At 31.1% G+C, this 21,301-nt stretch overlaps 2 protein-coding genes across 2 annotated transcripts in view; one reads left to right on the forward strand and one right to left on the reverse strand.

Moving 5' to 3' along the window:
* Positions 1 to 4,390, reverse strand: part of foi (solute carrier family 39 fear-of-intimacy) — a 34,472-nt gene extending 30,082 nt beyond the window's left edge. Inside the window, exon 1 of the mRNA XM_085188906.1 lies at positions 4,197 to 4,390. The gene's annotated coding sequence lies outside the window, so the exon portion shown is untranslated. The remainder of the gene's footprint in view (positions 1 to 4,196) is intronic.
* A 526-nt stretch (positions 4,391 to 4,916) lies between these two features.
* On the forward strand, positions 4,917 to 8,951 carry or (AP-3 complex subunit sigma-2 or). The gene is made up of 6 exons (XM_085187870.1): positions 4,917 to 5,118; positions 5,244 to 5,335; positions 5,813 to 5,924; positions 6,611 to 6,790; positions 7,140 to 7,247; positions 7,450 to 8,951. The coding sequence occupies exons 1-6, from the start codon at positions 5,050 to 5,052 to the stop codon at positions 7,462 to 7,464; spliced, it is 576 nt and encodes a 191-aa protein (XP_085043996.1). The 5' UTR covers positions 4,917 to 5,049; the 3' UTR covers positions 7,465 to 8,951.
* Positions 8,952 to 21,301: the final 12,350 nt, after the last annotated feature.

The raw sequence follows: 21,301 nt of genomic DNA on the forward strand, positions 1-21,301 counted from the left end.
ATGATAATAAGTACGTATACATAAATATTTATACTTATAACATACACATACGTACACACCTACTTACATACATATATATATACATATACATAGATACATATATACAAACGAGTGAAGTGTGGAAAAAAAAACTGTCTGAATCCAGTGAGTTAATTGTTCACAGCAGTGAGTAAATGTTTTTTCAATTGGGATTTAAAAGACATTAGGGAAGGACTTCTTTGGATAGGGATGGGGAGATCGTTCCGAAGTGATGCGGCGTACACTGTGAATGATTTGTGGAGGAATTTGGTATTGCTCCTAGGTATGTCGAGCGCCGGAACAACGCACGATCGCCTAGAACGTGAAGGACGAGGGAGAATGTTGAAGCGGGAACGTAGGTAAACAGGAAAATTGTGGTAATTAAGGATCTTGAAAAGTAAAGTAAGGATGTGCATATCACGGCGAAGACGAATTGGGAGCCAATTAAGTTGAGCACGAAGTTGAGAAACGTGGTCATACTTACGTAGATCGAAAATGAAGCGTATGGCGAGATTTTGAAGTCGCTCTAATTTATTAAGTAGCTCCTCGGTCGCATCCAAATAGCAAACATCAGCGTAGTCGAGAATTGGAAGAAGACATTGCGCTAGCATAATTTTGGTTTTTCGAGGGAGAAAGTATTGGAGACGTCTAAGAGAATGGAAGGAGAAATGCATGCGCCTGCTGATTGCATTAATATGCGGTGCCCAGTATTCATAATTATTATAATCTTATTAAGTGTTTTAGCAATAGATACTCACACTACCAGAGAGAGATAAAATGAAAAAATCACACAGTATCAAGCATGTGTCACCCAACTGACCTACACCAAATGGGAGTCACGCCCACCACGCAGTCTGTACTCGTATAGCGATAATACGCTATAAATTATAACGTTACATATTTAAAAATACGCAAACGTTTTCTTATTGCTATGCTGTAATCTATTCAAGGACAAGATATATATCTAAGTATGTATTATTAGCAACTCTTTTTAGATACCAGAATATTTAAGCGAGAATAAAGACGACATTATACAGATTTTTTATAGCTTCACGCTATATCCCGCACATAGCAGGGTAGGCGGAGAGAACCTAGTGTTTAGACACTACATTTCCATTAAGACACTTCCGTTCCCCACTTTCCATCGAGTTCTGGAGGCATTGCGTGTTGAGTCACGGAATTCAACATTGCGCTTTTGCCTCGTTACGAGAGAGAGGAAGGTAAAAATTAAATTTCCTCGAGAGGGAATCGAACCCACAATCTGGCAACAAACTCTTCAGCTTTATTATAATAGTATAGATGTGTAGATATTTTTTCATAACCGTTACAGAACTTATCACTTACGCGAGTTAAATACTGTTATTGAAACGAAGCCATTTAAAGCCATATTGACTTTACTCTAGTTATATATTTATTTATATTACAATCCCGTTAACGCACAGTATGGAATAAATTGAAAAGGCCTTAAAGTGGAAAAATAACTTTCTTTTTCTAATGTGATGGTAGTGGATTTAAATCCTCTCTGTCCCTACTACTTCTATTCTGTACCTTTTTGTAAGCTTCATCATTTCCGAGTGGCAATTGAACCAACAATTGTTGCGTTTACAGTGCTTGCGCCCCTGCATGCACTTCATTGTCTATGTGCCACAAATTTCTCAGAAATAATTAATAATTCATTAAATCAAATATATTCCAACTTAAGGAGCAGTCCAAGTATTATCAAAATTAGTTCAGTAGTTTTTGAGATATGGGTATACGTGCTCCAGTTTCTTTCAACTTTCAACAACCACCATTATTAATGCCACATTTAATATAATAATTTATCTCATATTAAATTAAAAAGATAATAAGTTTGGCATTGGTTTTTTTCTTACAAACCTATGAATCACTATGACACAGCTGTTAAGTTTTTGTAATAAATTTATTATTCATAAGACATTGAACAAAAAATACGCAAATTCATATAAAAAATATTATCAAAATTGATAACAATTATACTTCTTGTCACAACAAGTTATATCTCAGTTTTATTCTTGAAAACTTTTTGTATGTACTTCAATAATTACAACCTCTATACTTTCACAGAGGCTGTTGTCCAGCAGTGGGGTAGTAGACTGCAAAGTGCGATAGTTGTGGGTTTGATTCCAACTCAGGAGGACAATCATTATACATTACAGTTTTTTAGCTAATATTTTGCATTTAAAATCTCAACTATTTTACTAACATCTATACTAATATAATAAAGCGGAAGAGTTTGTTTGTTTGTTTGTTTGTTTGTTTGTTTGAACGCTAAGATCTCTGGATCTACTGGTCCGATTTTCATTGTTTTTGTTTTGTATGAAAGCTGCATTCTTCAGAAGTGCTATAGGCTATATAACATTACATTACACATATATACTAATATATTTTAAAGTACATTCTAATTTGACATGCAATTTATTCTGCCATGTTAATAACAACCGTCGTTGCTACGCGACCGCTACCGCGACGTTTTGATATTCATCCTTATGAAAATAAATATAATAGTCACTTTTAGCATTTTATCTAGATTGAAATTATAGTTTACTGTATAACATACTAATAAATAATTAAGGACATGTCACTGATTCCAAATGACCTAGCCACCTAGCGGGCGGCACAGTATGACCGACGCGAACGGGCAGATGACGTTGACGGTTTTATAAATTTTCATACATTTTCGAACTTTATTTGTTGTTTATAATTAATTTAAAATACACTTTGATTCTCTTCTTATTTTATTTGATATTGCCCGCTAAAATTATCCTACTTAATAGAGAGAAATGTTTAGTTATTTCGTAGAGTCGATATCTATGTACGCACGTACGGAAAACTTTAGGTACTTTTTCTAATATTAAGAATACCTATCCTTTAGTTACTTTTAATCCTTTTGTTAGTTCATTTCAATAACTCAGATAATTTTTTCTAATAATGTGTATCTACTTATTATTCTTTTTGATTATTTGAGCTTATATTTTCTTACTAATTCTATTGAGAATTGAAAATAATTTCATGAATATATTTAATAAATATTCTTATAGTTGAAGCAGGCGTAGCCGCGTCCGGGTCCACTAGTATTATATATAAAATGTACATACAATATTTTTTTATTAATTGCAGAGAGTGGAGTGTCTTAACAATAGATTCTCCCTTTCCTGCTATATGTTTATAAACTTAAGTAATAACATTATATACACAATAAATTACATTGTAAAAGGTGTATATGTGACAGCTGTGCATTGGCCTACTTTCACTCTGCTTTCCTTAGCTAAAATATAATGCAAATACAAGATTATTTTAGACATGACTTGTATGTTAAATAAATGATCAAAAAACATCTACAATATATAAATAAATATATGAACTAAGAATATATAGACAATTAACTAAAGTTGTGATTCAAAGAATAATTTATATTGCTTTAATTAATTTTCATTACGCATTTTAAGTTAATCTTTAAATATAGTATACATATAGTTTAGTTTTTTTAAATAAAAAAATATAACTGTATACATACAGCATTGGCTTCTTATAAAATAAAATAAAAATTAATATAGTATATACATTTCATAGTAATATATTTAATATTTACTATAAGAATATTATTGTTATGAATTGATAAAACTGATAATACACTGGCAGGTCAAATCAGAGATAACATACAAGTAAACAATAGAAAAAATACAATAAAAATTATTACGATAATCAATAATTAAGTTTCATTATATTATAACTATATTTTTGATTATATTTAATATAATAAGTAGCCTGAAATAAAAGATAATGAAAGAAACTGTAAACGCAACTGAGTGAGCATTACAAAAAGTTTCGCACCATTGTTTATAAACGCGCCAAAATACGACATTGAATAAAAAAAGGCTTCCGTGCCTTTATTGAATATAAACGACAGATATCTTCACTTCCTACCCTTGGGACTATTTAATAGACGACTATAACGTTTATTAATCTAGTTAAAAGGTAGCTGGGGAGGCTTAAAAGCATTTAGCATATTACTATTATAATAAAATATGTTACGTTATATATAGTAAAGATATTTGAATAGTATGTAGTTAAAAGCGTTATTATAGCAACGACACTGGAGAACCCGGTGTCCAAATAAAGTCACAAATGTGTAGTAATACCATGAAAGTAACACTGACCTGTATAAAAATGTTAATACTCCGACGCCGCTGTTATATGATTCCATTCAATAATTTACATATAAATAAACACAAGGAACAGTATATACAGTATATTTCACACAATAATAGTTAAGTTTTTCACGTTTTTTGCTTTTTGTGACACCCGCACATCGCTGCGCTGACCGCTCGAGCGCGACGCATATAGATAATAGAAAACAAATTACACAACTTGCTCGGCCACAGATAACTTCAAAATATTCTTTGTATTTTTTTAATGTGTTTTAAATACATAATTGGTCATTTTATAATATGTGTTTATATCGTACCGTAATTGTACCGTAATATTTTTGATGTAATTGACGTTCTATGTTTTCATTTATGATTAACAATTAAATTATAATTCATTATAAATTATTTATAATTTTATATTTTTTTAAGTGGTTGTGGGTTCAATCTGCAACACTCGAGTTACAGAGAACATGCTATTTTCATTTCCTCTAGTAACAACTTAACAAGACAAAGCGCGGCGTTGAGTTCCATCAATCAACACGCAATATTTTAAAAATTGTGCGGTGCGTGCTACTAAGTGTCTTAACACTAGTCTTAACACTTGGACCGCTCTGCTATATGCGGGATACAGCGTAAAGTTGAAATAAATAAATGAATATAATAAATTTATCGTAGCTATAATAAAATCCACATCGCAGAGATCCACATTGCAAAGATGACATATCATCTGTCAAAATAAATGTCAAACTTTACATATCGAGAAATCGATGCTCAATGGGAGTATCAAAGTAGTATTTTTAATAAATTTCTCAAGTCATTCCGCTATTTTTAAATGAAATTTATGATAGTTTAAGTAAACACAATGATTAAAGCTATATTAGTGTTCAATAACCATGGCAAGCCGAGATTATCAAAATTCTATCAATACTTTGTAAGTGAAAGTAGAAATATATACAATTAAATCAATAAATAAATACATACAATCATAATCATTATTTATTAGGTCATTAATAAAGTTCGGTACTAATATATTGTATTAATAATTTTAATGTGCAGAATGAAGATATGCAACAGCAGATTATAAAAGAAACTTTTCAATTAGTATCTAAAAGAGATGATAATGTTTGTAATTTTCTTGAAGGAGGAAGGTTGGTAATATTTTGTTCATATACTACTACTACTTTTTAGGCGGCTTATTGTTGTTATTATCAAAATCTGTCACTATCACATAGCATTGTAGTTGGGTAAATACATTGTGCTTTTATAAATATTATTTGCTTGAATTATAATCAATAAAAAAAATTTTAATTTTTTTAAAAAAAGTTTTCATCAATAAACAAGTTTTTTCTTTTTATTTTCAAGCTGAGGTCATTATTGCTCTTTAACATAGTATCTAATTGTAAAAACATTGGTTATGGATGCAATCTCCATTTGGGTAATGAAATTTTTTTAATTCCCTGCTCTGGTAAGTTTTCATTGTGGTTCCATTGAGTTCTATCACTATTTTAACACAAAGTTTCCTATGCCTACTCTGATCTATGCAGGAAACAACATGAAGTTAAAAAAATATATGTCTGTAAAAAAAGTTTTACAATATTACATCTTGTTTCCACAATTATTTTCAGTCTCATTGGTGGATCTGACTATAAATTAATATACAGACATTATGCGACACTTTACTTTGTGTTTTGTGTGGATTCATCTGAAAGTGAACTAGGAATTTTAGATCTAATTCAGGTAAGTTGATTTTCTTTTAAAAATATTTATATTCTAGGAAATTGTTTTAACTATTATTGTTGTATGTAACTATTGCAATTTTGTATGATTTATTACTAGAAATGCTATCCTTCTAGGATAGACAAATTTAAGTTTGTGTTAACTTTTTTAGCCTAATTTTCAAGACATTGAATGCTTATTAATGGGAATTAGTACCACACTTTTCCACACTTTTTTTTTATTTAACTTTTTTGTATGGTAGGTAAAGAGAACTTAATATTAAGGCAGTTATATCTTAACTTTAGATTCTTTTCAAAGGCTATGTATATTAGCTAATATTCTAAAGCCACTTTTTGTTGTCAGAGAAGTAGGAAACTGTTAAATGTAAACATGACACTAAAAATTGCATTTACTGCTTGTTCACTTCTTTTATCAGCAGGACTATCTTCCTAGCCTGTGGTAGATGGTATTTTTATGTAACACGACAATTCAAAAGTGGTTGTAACGGGTTAGTTGCTTCACACTGTATTTTGTATACAGCAGGGTTAAGCTGAGGGAACCTAGTATTAAGACACTCTGCTTATTATTTTCCCACTATTTATAGTGAGTGTTGAGTGGTGAGATGTCCAAGATGTCTTAATTGAATAAAGAATATTTTTATTTTAAATTTTTATTTTGATGTACATACATATAATTAAAATTTCCAGGTGTTTGTAGAAACATTAGACAAATGTTTCGAGAATGTATGCGAACTAGACCTCATATTCCATGCTGATGCTGCACACCAGGTCCTTGATGAGTTGGTGATGGGTGGCATGGTGTTGCAGACCAACATGTCAGATATACTATGCAGGTTGCATGAGCAGAACAAAATGCAGAAAGCTGAGGTGAGAAATTAGGGTAAAATGGCCTAGGTTGGTTTAAAATTTTTAAACTTTTCCTTTTTTTTATAAAGTTGGATGCCAATATTCAGAATACCAAGGGACATAAACAGCGAGTGCAGAGTTAATTAGCCTAGTTAATAAATGCAAAGCAGAAGGATGAGTGAGAAGAATGGGGAATATTTGACTTAATTGTTTGACTTTTTGTTTTTTATCTTGTAAGTAGTGCAAATAACTGTAAATATTCTTAAAGTACAACCATCAAATGTACAGGAAAAAAACAACATTATTTATCTATTTTTATTTTAACTTTTTAAATATTATTTTTAAAAAATCCGTTTATTTCTTATTCTAGGCAGGTATATCAGCGGCGCCGGCTCGTGCTGTGTCTGCTGTTAAAAGCATGAACTTGCCTCAACAATTGAGGGACATGAGACTGCCGGACCTGCCTCAAGCTATTAAGGTGAATATTTTGTGTAGTGGATTAGAGGTTCAATTTCAGTGGTTTGGTTCCTTTACGTTCAAGTTTTCACATATATCTAAACATTTATAAATGTGTCTTTTTTCTTTACTGTACAATTAATTAACTCTTTCAAAAAAGTCAAATGAAGTGATAATTTTAATAGTACTAAAACATGTACTTTTTATATTTCCTTATTTTCTAGGACCTGAAGTTCTGACCGATAAACCAGGCGAACCCCGCCTCCCCAGTCACTCTAGCAACAAATATATTAAACACAATATACCCAAACACTGAAAAATATCAAAATCTACAAAAGCAAGAGCATTTCACTAATAAATTCTTCGGCTCGGAGTCATTAAGTGCAAAATTTTCGGAAACTTTTACCGAAAATTATCAACAAACTGAGGGTATAAATTTTCCGAATTATGAAAGTCAGAAATTGGATGGTTATCAAGATTTGAGTGGAACGGTTGATTGTGAATATTTGGATAGGAAAAGAAAGAAAAAGAAGAAAGGTAAGCGTTGAAATTGAGAAAAAAAGATATATTTATTTAAATAGCACAACAAACTGGAATAACAATGCACCTGGTAATATTTTTAACTCAATAAGATTTAAACTCATTATCTTTGCATAGTCTGATGTTGTTGTTATTCACTTACAATAATATATGGTTTTTAAATTCATAAGCAAATCGGAAATATATTTTTTAATGAGAATTGAACCCATGATCATTGTGTATAGTTAGATACTATCCAACTATGAATATAATAAAGTTATTGAGTACATAATTATCGTCTAAGTAATAAGTTTCTAGTTGAATCCTTTTCCTTTTATTTTAATAAGAAAACGATAGATATTATCTTAATTATAAATGTAATAGATAAAAAGAATATTATATTTATAGGAATAAATATAAGTAAAACTTAAATAAAATTCATATTTTCAAAATTTTCCTTCTAAATTTGACAATGTTAATTTTTTAAATTTATGTATGTAGGTCTTTATATAACTATGTATGAATTAAAATTATATAACAGAAAGATCTTAATGATAAAATAATCTTAAATAAATATGTGGAACAACCAACTATAAACAATAATGATTAGGTCGCGGTAGGGTAGCTTCTGAATGTAAACGCGACGTTTGTGGGTTCGATTTCTACTCAGGCGAATGAATTATTTTCTAGAATTACTTAATTCTCCCCTTTCCGCCCGAGGTGTGAGAATGAAATGTGTTAACACTTTGGGTTTTTAGTGAAATAAAAAACCTTTTTTTACGAGAACTAAGATATTATTTGATAGGATATTCTCTCTGTCTAACTAAACTTATTTCTGTTTTAATTTTTGAATTTGTACTTATTTCCCTATCGTTTAAAATAAATTTAAAAAAATATCTAAATATTTGTAATATAAAATACTTTAAAGTTATATTTATGATTAATTTCTAACTCCACAGCTGTTTTATATTCTTCTTATTTTGTTTCTTGAAATATAGATATTCCTTGAAGTGGGATTTGAATATACAACTAATACACATTTTATTAGCGTAAAAACAAAAGTCATGAATATTATGTTATTTTTTTTTCAAAGTTTTAAAAATCTTGTTTACTTTTGGTAATCTAAGCATTCCAATACAAAACGTTTCTGATTTATAAAATTGTGTGCTTTTTGTTTAGATATTAAGGAATATATTAAATGTTAAAAGATGAATTTGTTTTATTTACCCTTTTAATAATTTTTTTACACTATGTTACCCATAGAATAAGTATTCTACAAACTTCGAAATTTTACATTTTACGACTTTGTGAACTGTTTAGAAATAAAAGATATATTAGAATTAAGGACTTAATTGATACATAAAGAAATTATAACTATAATTATATTGAGCAAATATATATTGTTTTAATCAATTATTGACATCTGTTATAGAGAAACTAAAACAATAATAATAGAAAGTATTATAAAATTGTTCTTTTCTTGTTCTAGTTTTTTCTGTTTGAAAAATTATTCTTTCGATTCGAAATTTCGTTGTTCTAAAATAAACTGGAACATGCATAGAGTAATTAAAAGTAAGAGACATCACTATCGCCATCTCTTTGTTTAGCTTTATACTACAATAATATCAATAGGTGTCACTTTCAAAGTTCATTTAGAATCTCGTAGCTCCATCTAGTGGCAATTATATTATAATTGCTGCTCAACGCTAGATGGCGCAATGAGACCATGGCCTACGTCCCCCTGGGAAATCAACATCATTGTTAAAATTATAACAATATAATTTGCACAATCTTATTTTTTATACCTTTATTTCAGCTATTCTCCAATAGATGGCGCTACTCCACTCATCATTTCTAACTTTTGATAACTACAAATATTTATAATTAACTTATTATTAATATACCGTGGGAAATCGTATTGCACCAAGACTAAAAACTGACTGTAAAAGCGTTGATTGTGGGTCCGATTTCCACTCGGAGGAATGAATTATTAATTGTATTAATATCCTCGATCTGGCGTTCAGCCCCGCCAATTAACACGCATTGTCTCGGAAATGTCGCGTGAGGAACGTAGTGCCTTAACACTTGAATCCCTCTACCCACTCTGCTTTATGCGGCCTATGAGGGTACTGCGGGTTATACAATCTAAAAAATAAATAAAAAATATATATTTTATTGTTCTAAAGTAAAACCGCTAAACCATTCACACAGCGGACGGACAAACAAAATTACACACTTATTATATTATTATACAAATACCTGAATTTGTGTATAATATTTGTATAAGTATTTATAATTCGACCACAACAGCAGATATCCGGTCAAGAGCTAACCGCATTACTTTAATGTCGGATTATTTTACTTAAAATTGTCTTTTCTCGTTTATAAATCGGTATGTTTGTCTTTTTTTGACTCACGTTATATACCGCAAGTAGCAAGGTAGAGAGAGGGAACCTAGTGTTAAGAAACCCTCGCCCCTATTAAGACACTTCCGTTCCCCTTTTTCCGCTGAATTCCGGAGGCGTTGCGTGTTTTTTAACTTCACCTGTATCCTGCACATAGCAGAGTAGGCAAAGGGAACCTAAGGACCTAGTGTTAAGACACTTCTCATCATGTTCTCCACTTTTCACTGTATTCTTAAGGCATTGTGTGTTGAGTGGCGGAACTCAACACTGCGCTTTGCCTCGTTACCATAGCGAGGAGTTATAAATATTAAATATTTCACTCCCCCGAGTGGGACCGCCATAACTGTCTCTTCAAGAATATTTCAAGAAAACTGCATTTAAAATTTTAAATAAGTTCTTGAATCTAATTTGCTTATCCATTTCACAATATACCTACAATCTCACATATCATTTAAAGGTATCTATCTATCTACTAATATTTAAGTACAAAAACCTAAAAATTCGCAATCAAACCCACAAATCACACAAAAATCGCTCCACACACCAAACGAACAACCCGACAAACGAACCAACCAACAATTGTTACCAAAGAATAAAATATTTTGACATCCACTCCTCTATTAGCTGAAATTTATGAGGCGCGGTGTCCTTTCTATATATTTTTTTTCCATAAAAACTATTATAAAAAATCAGTTTCTTTCCTCACTTACCTGGGCAAGGGCGGTACTTTGTATATGGGTGGTCCTTATAACTTACTCGCTCGGGTTTTAAAGTGAAGATATTCTGTATATTGGAAATCTGGAATTGCAAATTTTATCGTTTCACCCATTAAAAAGGTAAAAGATTGTAAATATATTAAATATTTTTATTTTACAAGGTTCACGATGTGCACTACCCTACTAATATTATAAATGCGAAAGTTAAAGGTGGATGTTTGTTAATATCTCACGCAAAAACGACTAAACGGAATAAGATGAAACGTTTGAGTAATGTACATTATATATTAAAATAACACATAGATTACAATTTATGTTAAGATTTTGTATAATTTGGCTATAATATCATATTAAATTTGAGCACCTACATATTAATCTGGAATTAAAATGGCATTACCCATTAAAAAAGATGAAAGAATATATATTCTTTTTTAGCACGCTGTATTCTGTACATAGCAGGGGAATTTAAAATTAAGATCCTATATTGTCCACCGCCAAATTTTCAAAATATGAGGAATTTAACGCCGCGCTATCTCTTATCAGAGTAATGGAAAATATTTAAATATGAACATTACATCGAGTAAAAATCAAACTCACATAGCCAAAACGTGGTCTACTACTAGTCATTTACTAACTACAGTTTTAAAATAAATATATATATTAGATTCGAAAACTGTTTGGATAGAAATATATTTTTTGCGGCGTTGAATTTTCTCGCCTCGAAAACCGGACGGTGCATGCGAAGTAGAGCGTCTCAATACTAGGTTCCCTCTGCTTACAGAGTGAAGCTAAAAAATAAAATAATATAAACATAAGGCTAGTTACTTTCCAATCTTAAATATTGTTTATAATTATCGAATTTCGGATTAAAATAACAGAAAAATATATTTAAAAAAAAATCGAATATATTTAGTAGTAGGCCATATCTTAAACCAACATCAATGTACTAATTAATAACTATAATAAAATCTTTAAAAGCACATAAAATATTAATTTTAAATGGCGGTTCACAACAAAACATAATTGTTACACGATACTCATCTCAAAACGCGTCAAACCAGAACAAATGCACGCGAACTGTAATTTTCGCATTAATTACAAAAATAACAACATAAAATACGGCCATATGTAATGAAACAAAATAATTTAGGTTTATTTACTTAACTATCGTATGTAGCAGGGTACCTAGAGTTAAGACACTCCGTTTTTCGCTTTTTGCCCAATTTCGAGAAATTACATAAGCATTGGAAGTCAACACCGCTTTTTACTTGCTAGTAACAATAATCAGCTTTATGTTGTATCCCGCACACAGCAGGGTAGGCAGAGGGAATCTAGGAATTTAGTGTTGAGACATTCCGGTTAACACCATTAACACGCTTACGACCCCCAATTTCCGCCCAATTCTTAAGACATTGCGTATTGAGTGGTGGACCGTGGAAATCAATGCCGTGCTTTGCCTAGTTACCGTAGGGAGAAAATGAAAATATTAAATATTTCAATTCCCTGAGTGGGAATCGAACCCTGAACTTTCGTATTTACAGTCCTACCCTTGTGCGCTACGACGGCCTCAGAATACATATAGGAATATGATAATATGAAATAGATAAGTACTCACTGTATTTAGTAGATACTTCGATATAGGCTACCAACTAGTATTAAGAAACTGTGTTCCCTACTCACCGTCCAATTTTCGAGATGTTGATTGATGAGTGGCGGAATGAAAGTAATTCAATTTTCCAAGTGGGAATCGAACTCACAGCTGTCGCGTCTACAGTCATTTGCCGTTCCGCTGCGCCTCTTGCCTCTAATAATTTATCTAAATATAATCATTAATCCATGTGGTAATCGAACTCGCCACCATCCCGCTTACAGACTGTCTATTTGAAATCCACTGCGTTACCATGGAATATAATAAATGATGATTTTATAATAAAATTTGTAATATTTCATTTTAGTTTTGGTAATAAATTCTTAAATGTCATAACAAAAACGCGGGTAATTTGTGTGAAAAGCACAGATAATATAGAGTCATCTGTGGGCATAGATTATATAAAGTCATCCCGCGTTAAAGCCGCCGCCATTATTATACTATCCAATATGGCGGATAGATTTTAAATGTAGAGTGACCATAGTATATAAACATAATTACATTTATTGATATTTTATTTGGTTGTTTACATATTTTCTAAAAGATTTTATTTTTATTTGTATGATATTTTTTAGTTATTTAGATAAAATTATACTGTTACTATTATTATATAATATGAAAGCTTAGAGCTCATATAAGTGTTGTAATTTCCTTAACATTGAGGCGACCGATCATAAAACTGTAAAATTTTATATCATTATAAAGTTATTTCTTAATAAAGAAACAAAGTATTTTTGTTTAATAATTAAGTAATTTATAAGAGATAGTTAGAAAAAATTAAATAAGTGATTAAAAAAAAATCGTGACTCTAGTTGGTATAACACACATGTCACTTGTTAGAATTGCTTGTATTTTTACCATATGTCATTTTAATTTAATTTGTTTTTAATGAATTCACAAGCTTGTTATTCTAGTTAATCATTGTAATTATTGAGTTGAAATTGTCAGATTTCTTGGAATTTTGCGTGGTCGTCAAATTATTTGCTTATTATGTTTTTTTTTATAAAAATACACCATAATTTCTCCTGTTAAATAGAAAACAACAAATTAGGTTTCACCACTAACTTCTGTCCGTCAGTTGTCCACTAATAATTTGTAATTTTCAAATTACACCAGCAGTGGTCAGAGACAAAATTACACATAAAACATGATATTTAGTTTGTGGTTTCTTTAAATCATAACATTTGCCAATGCGTAATCATTTCTCTTTATTCCGATTGACCTACTTTAAAGATAACGGGTTTTAATTTTAAGGCTCCGACTGACCATGTGGCATAAAAAAAAGTTACAAGTGATTGCAAAATCTTTACAAGTTGACTTTCAAAAGCAATTGTATGTTTACTATCTTTCATTATGCCATTTTTTATACTTGAAGTACCTTTTGTTCCCAGATAAAAGGATTCTGCGAGTTTATTTTCATAAGTGCAGCCAAATATAAATCATTTATATAGGTACTCATATTAAGTGCTACATTATTATATATATTTTTTGAAAATAACGGGTTAAGTATATAATCCATCCGTATCTTCATGACGTTTAAGTACATAGAAACGTCTTATAAGAAGCCTTTTGATATTCCTAAGGCCCTAGATGTATAGCAATATAGTAGGTATATAAAGCATACTAAGATACCTTGATTGTATTTTTTTAATAATCTTTTCCTATGTAGATGTACGAGTAACGAAGAAAATTATCTATATATTAATAACACATTTCGTGCAGTAATTAAATACTTTTGCATAGTAAGGATATTAACAAAGTTGCTTAAGTGGGAGTCAAATCCACAATCTGTCGCGTTTACTATCACATGCTTATAACTCTATCCTTACGGAGTAACGAGACAAAGCGCGGCGTCAGCAAATTCCGCCGCTCAACACGCAATAATTCCAGAATTAGGCGGAAAGTAGAGAACAGAAGTGTCTTAATGGGAAAGAAGTGTTTTAAAACTAGGTTCCCAGGTCCCCTCTGCTTACCCTGTTATGTGCGGGATACTGCGTGAAACTAGAAAAATGTAAATCAATACAAATAATATGGCTAGTAGTGTTAATAATTGACCATATCTATGGAAATTCTTGAAAACTATTTTATGTAGTTTCACGCTTTTCCCCCCATAGGATAGGCGGAGCGAATCAAATGTAAAGACACTCCGTTTCTCTCCGCACCACATTTTGTTTACTACAACGGTTAGAATTAAATATATTTAAATTAAATACATTATAATCATTCCCCTGAGTGGGAAGCGACATTCGAACTGATGACTGGTCCAGGTACAATTAGACAATACGAGTATACCATTGCGTCACAACGGCCTTGTCATGTAAAAATAAAATATGTTTTAAGTTAAAATAAATATTAATAATAGACACTTTAAATATAATTAATATATTAATATTAAATAAAAAACATGGACACACTACAACCTATTGACAGAAACCCCAAAATAAAAAAGACCGAAAAACTAAAAGATAATTATTATTTTACGGTGCCCATGTAAATTATATGATTTCTATTAGACTAGGGCGAGATTACCCATTTTGTTTTGACCCCTGTCATCGTAAAAAAACTGTTTTAAATTAGTTCAAGGGAAACTGGAGTTATTATTCCACCATTTTTGATGTTAGAAAGAGATAGATGATGTTATTAAGAAGTGTTAGAGAAGGAAGGATGGATTTTGTTTTTTTTTTAATACCACAGTAGGGGCGTTGTGATTATTGTTTTGTATGTATATATGGTGTTAATTTTAAGTGAATTAATAAAATTGTTATAATAGTAACAAAAAGAGTATTTGAGTGTTCTAATATTAAAAATGCAATTATAAAAATATAAAGAGTTCTACTTCTGCCACACTCAATGTCTTGAAAATTACAAGAAAAGTAGCGAAGATGTCTTAAGTTTCCCCGTAAACGTTACCCCATTCCGTTGAAACACTACTAATATTATAAATGTGAATGTTGATGAGGATGTAACTTTATGTTTGTTCCACATTCATGCACAAATTACTGAACTGATTTAGATGAAACTTTAATTTAATATAGCTTATACATTGGAATAGTAGTCTACAATAAATTTATGTAAAGATTTTTTAAATTTTTTGATTGTTCGATTTTTTATTAAGTAATTTCAAATTTGAATCGGGCAGTGTGTGGGAAAGGGAATGTCGTAACACTAGGTTCCCTTTGCCTACTCTGATATATGCGGGATGCAGTTTAAAGCTAAAAGAAAATAAAAATAATTTCAGAAAATCAGCCTATATAAATCGTTAGATAGTCTAACAAATGTGATAATTTCTTCTCAAGATGACGCACACGAACGCGCCGGCCGCCGATACGAACACTGTAACGATATTATTTATTGCTACGTTTTTATTTGGGTTCCCTTGTGGTTAGCGAAAAGCTGTAAACGAAGCGACGGTGTCGGGGTTTCTATTCATTTTATTATTTAGTGTCCTTAAAATTAGTTTACTTGGTTTTTTTTGTTACTTTTTAATTTGACAAAAATTGGCAATAATAATATTTTTTAACATTCTTTATTAATGTTATACATGTCGCTAATTTTTGTCAGATTATTTTAATTTTCAGGATGTTAAGTAAGTTTTTTAAATTAAGTTTATTTAAAAATAGGCGCTTTTACGCTTTGGCTGGGCACCGTTGAGTTTCGCTGTTAAAGGTGCGGTCTACATGTAGAAATGTAATTATCAAACAAAAAACACATACCAATATATTATAAAGAAGATATTCTTGTGATAAGTATATTATACTTAGGTATAAATATAAACTAAGGAACCATATTTGTTAAAAACTATTTATGCTTGTAACTTCTCTATCGTGAGACCGAAAACTGAAATTTTTGTTCGTCTAATTACTTTACCATATGCTATTGTTATATAATTTTAAAATGACTCAAATTTGAGTGATAGTGAAATGAGACATTATAAGTAAGTACTTATGAATTGTTAGTTAATTTAGATATTGGATTCATTACCCAACAGGCAATATTCTTGAAGAAATAAAAATGACGTAACGGTGTCTGACTAATTTAGATTTCATAGTTCTGGTAATAAGACAAAACGCGGCGTTAAGTTCCGTCATTCAACGTATGGTCTCGAAATTAAGGCGGCTGTGAGGAATATCTTAACTCTAGTCTTACCTATACGAAGTTACTAATCGAATTTATTTAAAAAATGTTGTTTTTAGTAAAGTTTTTAGTTATAGAAAAGTACTGCTAAAATTGGTTAAATAACAAAATGACTTTTATGTAGGCAGAGGGAAACTAGTGTTAAGACACTCCTTTTCCGACTTTTGGACCAATTTTCGAGACTTGCGTGGATCGGAACCTAACCGCCGCGTTTCGGTCAGAATCTGTTCCACTGCGACACGACGGCCTTAATATACCTATACAATATACATACGAGTATACCAGAAAATATAAAAAGATTCAAATACATTAATATCTATATAAAAATATATACTTATTCAGTATTTAAAAGAACATAAAACGAACATTAAAAGCTCATTATAATAAATAACAGTTTGGAAGCAAATAAGTCGGTAAACACTTTATCGTACGCCGTCGCCTTAAATTATTGTAACGAAAGAAAAAAAGTAACAAGACGCGGGAGATTTGAATTTGGAATGCTCTTATTTTGAAACAGTATTGTACCTACGTAAAATGGCGGTGAGCTAACGATTTTATATATATTTTCTTTAAACGTCCTACTTATATTATAAAAATATGAAAGTTCGTGAGCATGGATGTATGTTTGTTTCAATATCGTGCAAAAGCTACTGAACGTACCTACATAGAATTTTACATTAATATAGCTGACATGTCAGTATAATACCTAATAATACCTACATATGTTATTTTATAACCTATGTATTACAATTTATGTCAATATTTTGTGTAATTGAGGACTGTCGTGGCGCAAGGGCAAAAGCATGCGTAAGCACGATCAGTAGTGGATTCGATTTTTACTCGAGAAAATGATTTTTTTGCTCTTGGAGGAGGCCTATGTCCAGCAGTTGGCGTACACAAGACTGAAAATGATGATGACGACGCGGACAAAGCCGCAGGTAAACACTAGCGAATGATATTTAATAAGAGAGTCGTATCTCTTTGCCTATCACAAAATACTGGGAATGCGTAAAGAAAAAAAGGACAAAACAATAAATTTTCAACGCCAATAAATCTTTAATTTTAAATTCATACGTTAACATGATAATAAAATGTCATTCATATAGGTTTTTTATTGTGTTCACTTCTTATCTAAATCGTGAATAATAACACCGCAACGTTAAAAAACACCCAGTTTTTTTGGGGCAAAGAACTTTGTATTTATAAAGTCCTACCGAAATGTTTAATTTTGAAATCGACTTTTATGGATATTTTTTTTTCCTTCTTTTTTTCAGCCTGGTACAGATTCCACATAAAGTAGAATAAGCAGAGGTAGTCTAGTGTTAAAACACTCCGCTCCTCATTTCCTGGTAAATTGAGGCTTCTAAGAATAATAATAATGAAAAAAGATGTAGGTAGTTACTTAACATTTCTTTTTCATAGCTTTACGTTGTATCCCCATAAAGCAGCAATGGAAACTTAGTTGTGAGACACTGTTCTCGTCTTTACGCCAAATTTTCGAGACATTGCGTGTTGAGTGGCGGAACTTTACGCTGCGCTTTGTTTTGTAAGCTGGAGCGAGCCAATGAAAATAGTGATTTCTGTCGCGTGTAAATTAATATTTATATCTTTTTATCTATCTTTTTTTTATACAAAGTGCGGTGGAAGCCGGTCAATTTTTTTAAATTAACTTAAAAAAAACCTTTTGCATTTGTTTTTGAGCTGAGATCCGCCACTGAACAGACAAATGATAATACGCAATGACTCGAAAAGAGACATTTACGTAGTATTGTTTCTTTATTGTATACATTAGCTATTACAAAATTTTATTACAAAAGGAACAAATATTTTATCACACCCAATCATCATTTTGTAAGAAGCCTCGATAATAATCGATGACAAAATTCAAGAAATCCTATCAAGGGATTCCAAATAGAAACTATTTTCGTCGAATAGCTAACACAATAATTGGAAAAGGCAAAGGCACAATACATACTGCCATTGTGGTCGCAACAATGGACTTTTTATACTTGTTTATGCAACAAAAAAAATAAGAAAAAAAAATTGAACCTGCTATATTTACCTCAGTGTGGATAATTTGTTTAAGTCAATCTGTCATTTTCGTAACAGCCGATTTGGTTAAGCGTGAAACGTAAAGTGTTCAATTTCTGATGTTATTGTCTGTATGGTTGATTTGCTTTGCCTTGTTAACGACTGTTACTTTTTTTTTGCGGTAATACTTAGTTAGTCTGTGTTGGAAAATTTATTGTTCTAAGAATTATTGATTAGGTAGGTATATTTTAAAATATAACGTTCATATTAACTAACATTTTAAATTTAATCACGTTAAATTGCTAATAGATAAGGCTGTATAACTAACAGCTTTAGCTTTAACTAAAATTAATTTAAACTAAAAAAAAGAGCAAGTTGCACACTAAGAAAAAACTAGACGATGATACCAATACAAACAGCCAAGTCAAAAAGGCTGGCGTCAAGTGACATCCGTAAAAATTGCCGCAATTAAACATGGATAGTAAAAAGTTTGGATTCGAACCGAAAACAATGGCCCATTAGACGTAGATAAGTATCTAAGAGCCAATTGTAGTTATATTTTTTGTTTTAGGACAACTTTGTGTTAAAGGCTAGTGTAGAAGGTTTGTTTAAAATTGTGAATTTATAAATATAATTTTTGAGTCTGATTTTACTTATTTTGCCGTAGAAGGATTGCAAGATCAGTGAACAAAGTAATATATCTAGGAAATCTGCTTTACAGAGACGGAATGAAGAAGAACGTGCTTTGACACTTCGAGGGAATTTGTAACGAAAGTATGATTTGGAATGAGCGATAAGAGACGCAGAGGCAGATGTCCTTCCAGAAGAAACTATTGTAACTATTATAGGATCATACATATAAGGTATCATGTAAGGAGTACACTAACAGAGAATTTTCCATTTTAGTCCTTAAAATTAACGCAAACAAAGTTGTGGGCAACAGCTGGTGTGTATAATAAATATAAATATATCTATATATAAGCATATGTATATTTTTAGTCTGTAACAGGGCTATCAGGTTCCGCTCGTGGTGTCGATTTTTGCGGCTAACGACTTGGAAATGAGACCTGCATTCCGATTACAGATTGGATTTGGAAAGGCAACGCGTTTTGGCGAACTTCTTAGCAATGTTTTTTAATAGTGCATCCCTAAAATAAAATTTAATAGAGTATATAGTGACATATATGTTCTTTATTCTCCGCTTGTATCTAAAATTGCACGTCGCAGTCTGTTTACCAGAGCGGAGATAAGAAAATATATTATTATTCCCCCGAGCTATTCTGTTTACAATCACGATATTTTTCTATCTAAAAAGAAAAAAAAAACTTAAAAAAAAAATTTTGAATCTTCTTTAAAATAAATATTATACTAAGTATACTTAGGAAAGAAATATTTTGTTTATTGTAAAAGCTTCACGTTCATGAATGGGAATCGAACCCGCAATCTGTCGTGTTTACAGTCGCACGCTTGTGTCCCTGTACCACACTGGTCTCAATAAAAGTTATATGAACTGCTAAAATAAGTGTTTTGCCCAGCGCAGAACTGTCTACTGCTGAATGTAGGCCTCCCTTGAGGGTTCGCTCTTCATAGAATGCCAACCAGCTCGACCTTGGGCGACCTTCATATATCCGTACCTAACCATCATACACTACTATGGCGGAACTGAACGCCAGGCCTTTGCCTAAGTGCCTGCCTCTAGGCCTTTTTTGATTTAGAAGATATACCACATTCACAATGTATAGGTATAATATGTAAGTTTTAAACTCAACTCAACAAATCTAGTATTTGTAGCTCTAGTAAATCTACAGAATTATTTCTTAATATAATAAAAAATATATAATAAAAAAATATATAATAATAGGTATATGTATGTACTTATGTAGACCTACTTGCTAAGTATTTTTCTTTTTTCTGCCTTAATAAAATTACATATGTTTCCATTATTTTTATGCTCCGTCGGTAAACGCATAATCCTGTAAAACTTAAAAATGTTCAATTTGTTCCCCAATTATCAAGGCAGGAATCCGACCAGACTAGAGCGAGGAAATGAAAGTAATGAAGTCCGCCAAATGAGAACTGAACCTGCAATCGTAATGATTACTGTCAGATTCTTTACTGCTGCGCCACGATGGCCTACCAATTATATTGAATAGGTACATTAGGTATATCTAATGTATAAAAAATCTCATTTTTTAAGTACACTTATTTAGTGACCTTTAAAAGCACTTAAAAGTTAAAAGTTTTTTAAAATACTTGTATTACTTATTGTAATTGAAAAATATAATATATAATTGAAAAATATTTGGACTAATGTATTAAAGCATTTTTTTATATTATTTTGTATGTTATTTCGTAATTGATAACTCTCAAGCTACTTTACCAGTTTTAAATATTGAGAATTAAAAGTTAAATAATCAGAGAGTAATTTTTTTTTACCTTCACGCTACATCGTTATTAGGAAAGTATTGTTAAGATACTCCGTCCCCCTTGCACCTTGTAATTTTTGAGATGTAAGTGTTGAGTGGAACTCTACCTCGAGCTTTATATTGTTACCACAGTCCACCAGAGGTTACAAAATGGGTGGTGAAATGTAGGCTAGGGAGTGTAGGGAAGTACTTGTAGG

Source organism: Heliconius melpomene, chromosome 7 (assembly GCF_056956725.1).
Source record: "Heliconius melpomene rosina isolate 202511_hmr_F chromosome 7, ASM5695672v1, whole genome shotgun sequence".
In the NCBI taxonomy this organism is placed as follows: Eukaryota; Metazoa; Arthropoda; class Insecta; order Lepidoptera; family Nymphalidae; genus Heliconius; species Heliconius melpomene.

Excerpts from the sequence above, each read along its gene's own strand:
- or (XM_085187870.1), top strand. The coding sequence starts at position 5,050 with ATGATTAAAGCTATATTAGTGTTCAATAACCATGGCAAGCCGAGATTA. Across the intron at positions 5,119-5,243 it reads CAAAATTCTATCAATACTTT|AATGAAGATATGCAACAGCA; the intron begins GTAAGTGAAAGT and ends TTTAATGTGCAG. Across the intron at positions 5,925-6,610 it reads GAATTTTAGATCTAATTCAG|GTGTTTGTAGAAACATTAGA; the intron begins GTAAGTTGATTT and ends TAAAATTTCCAG.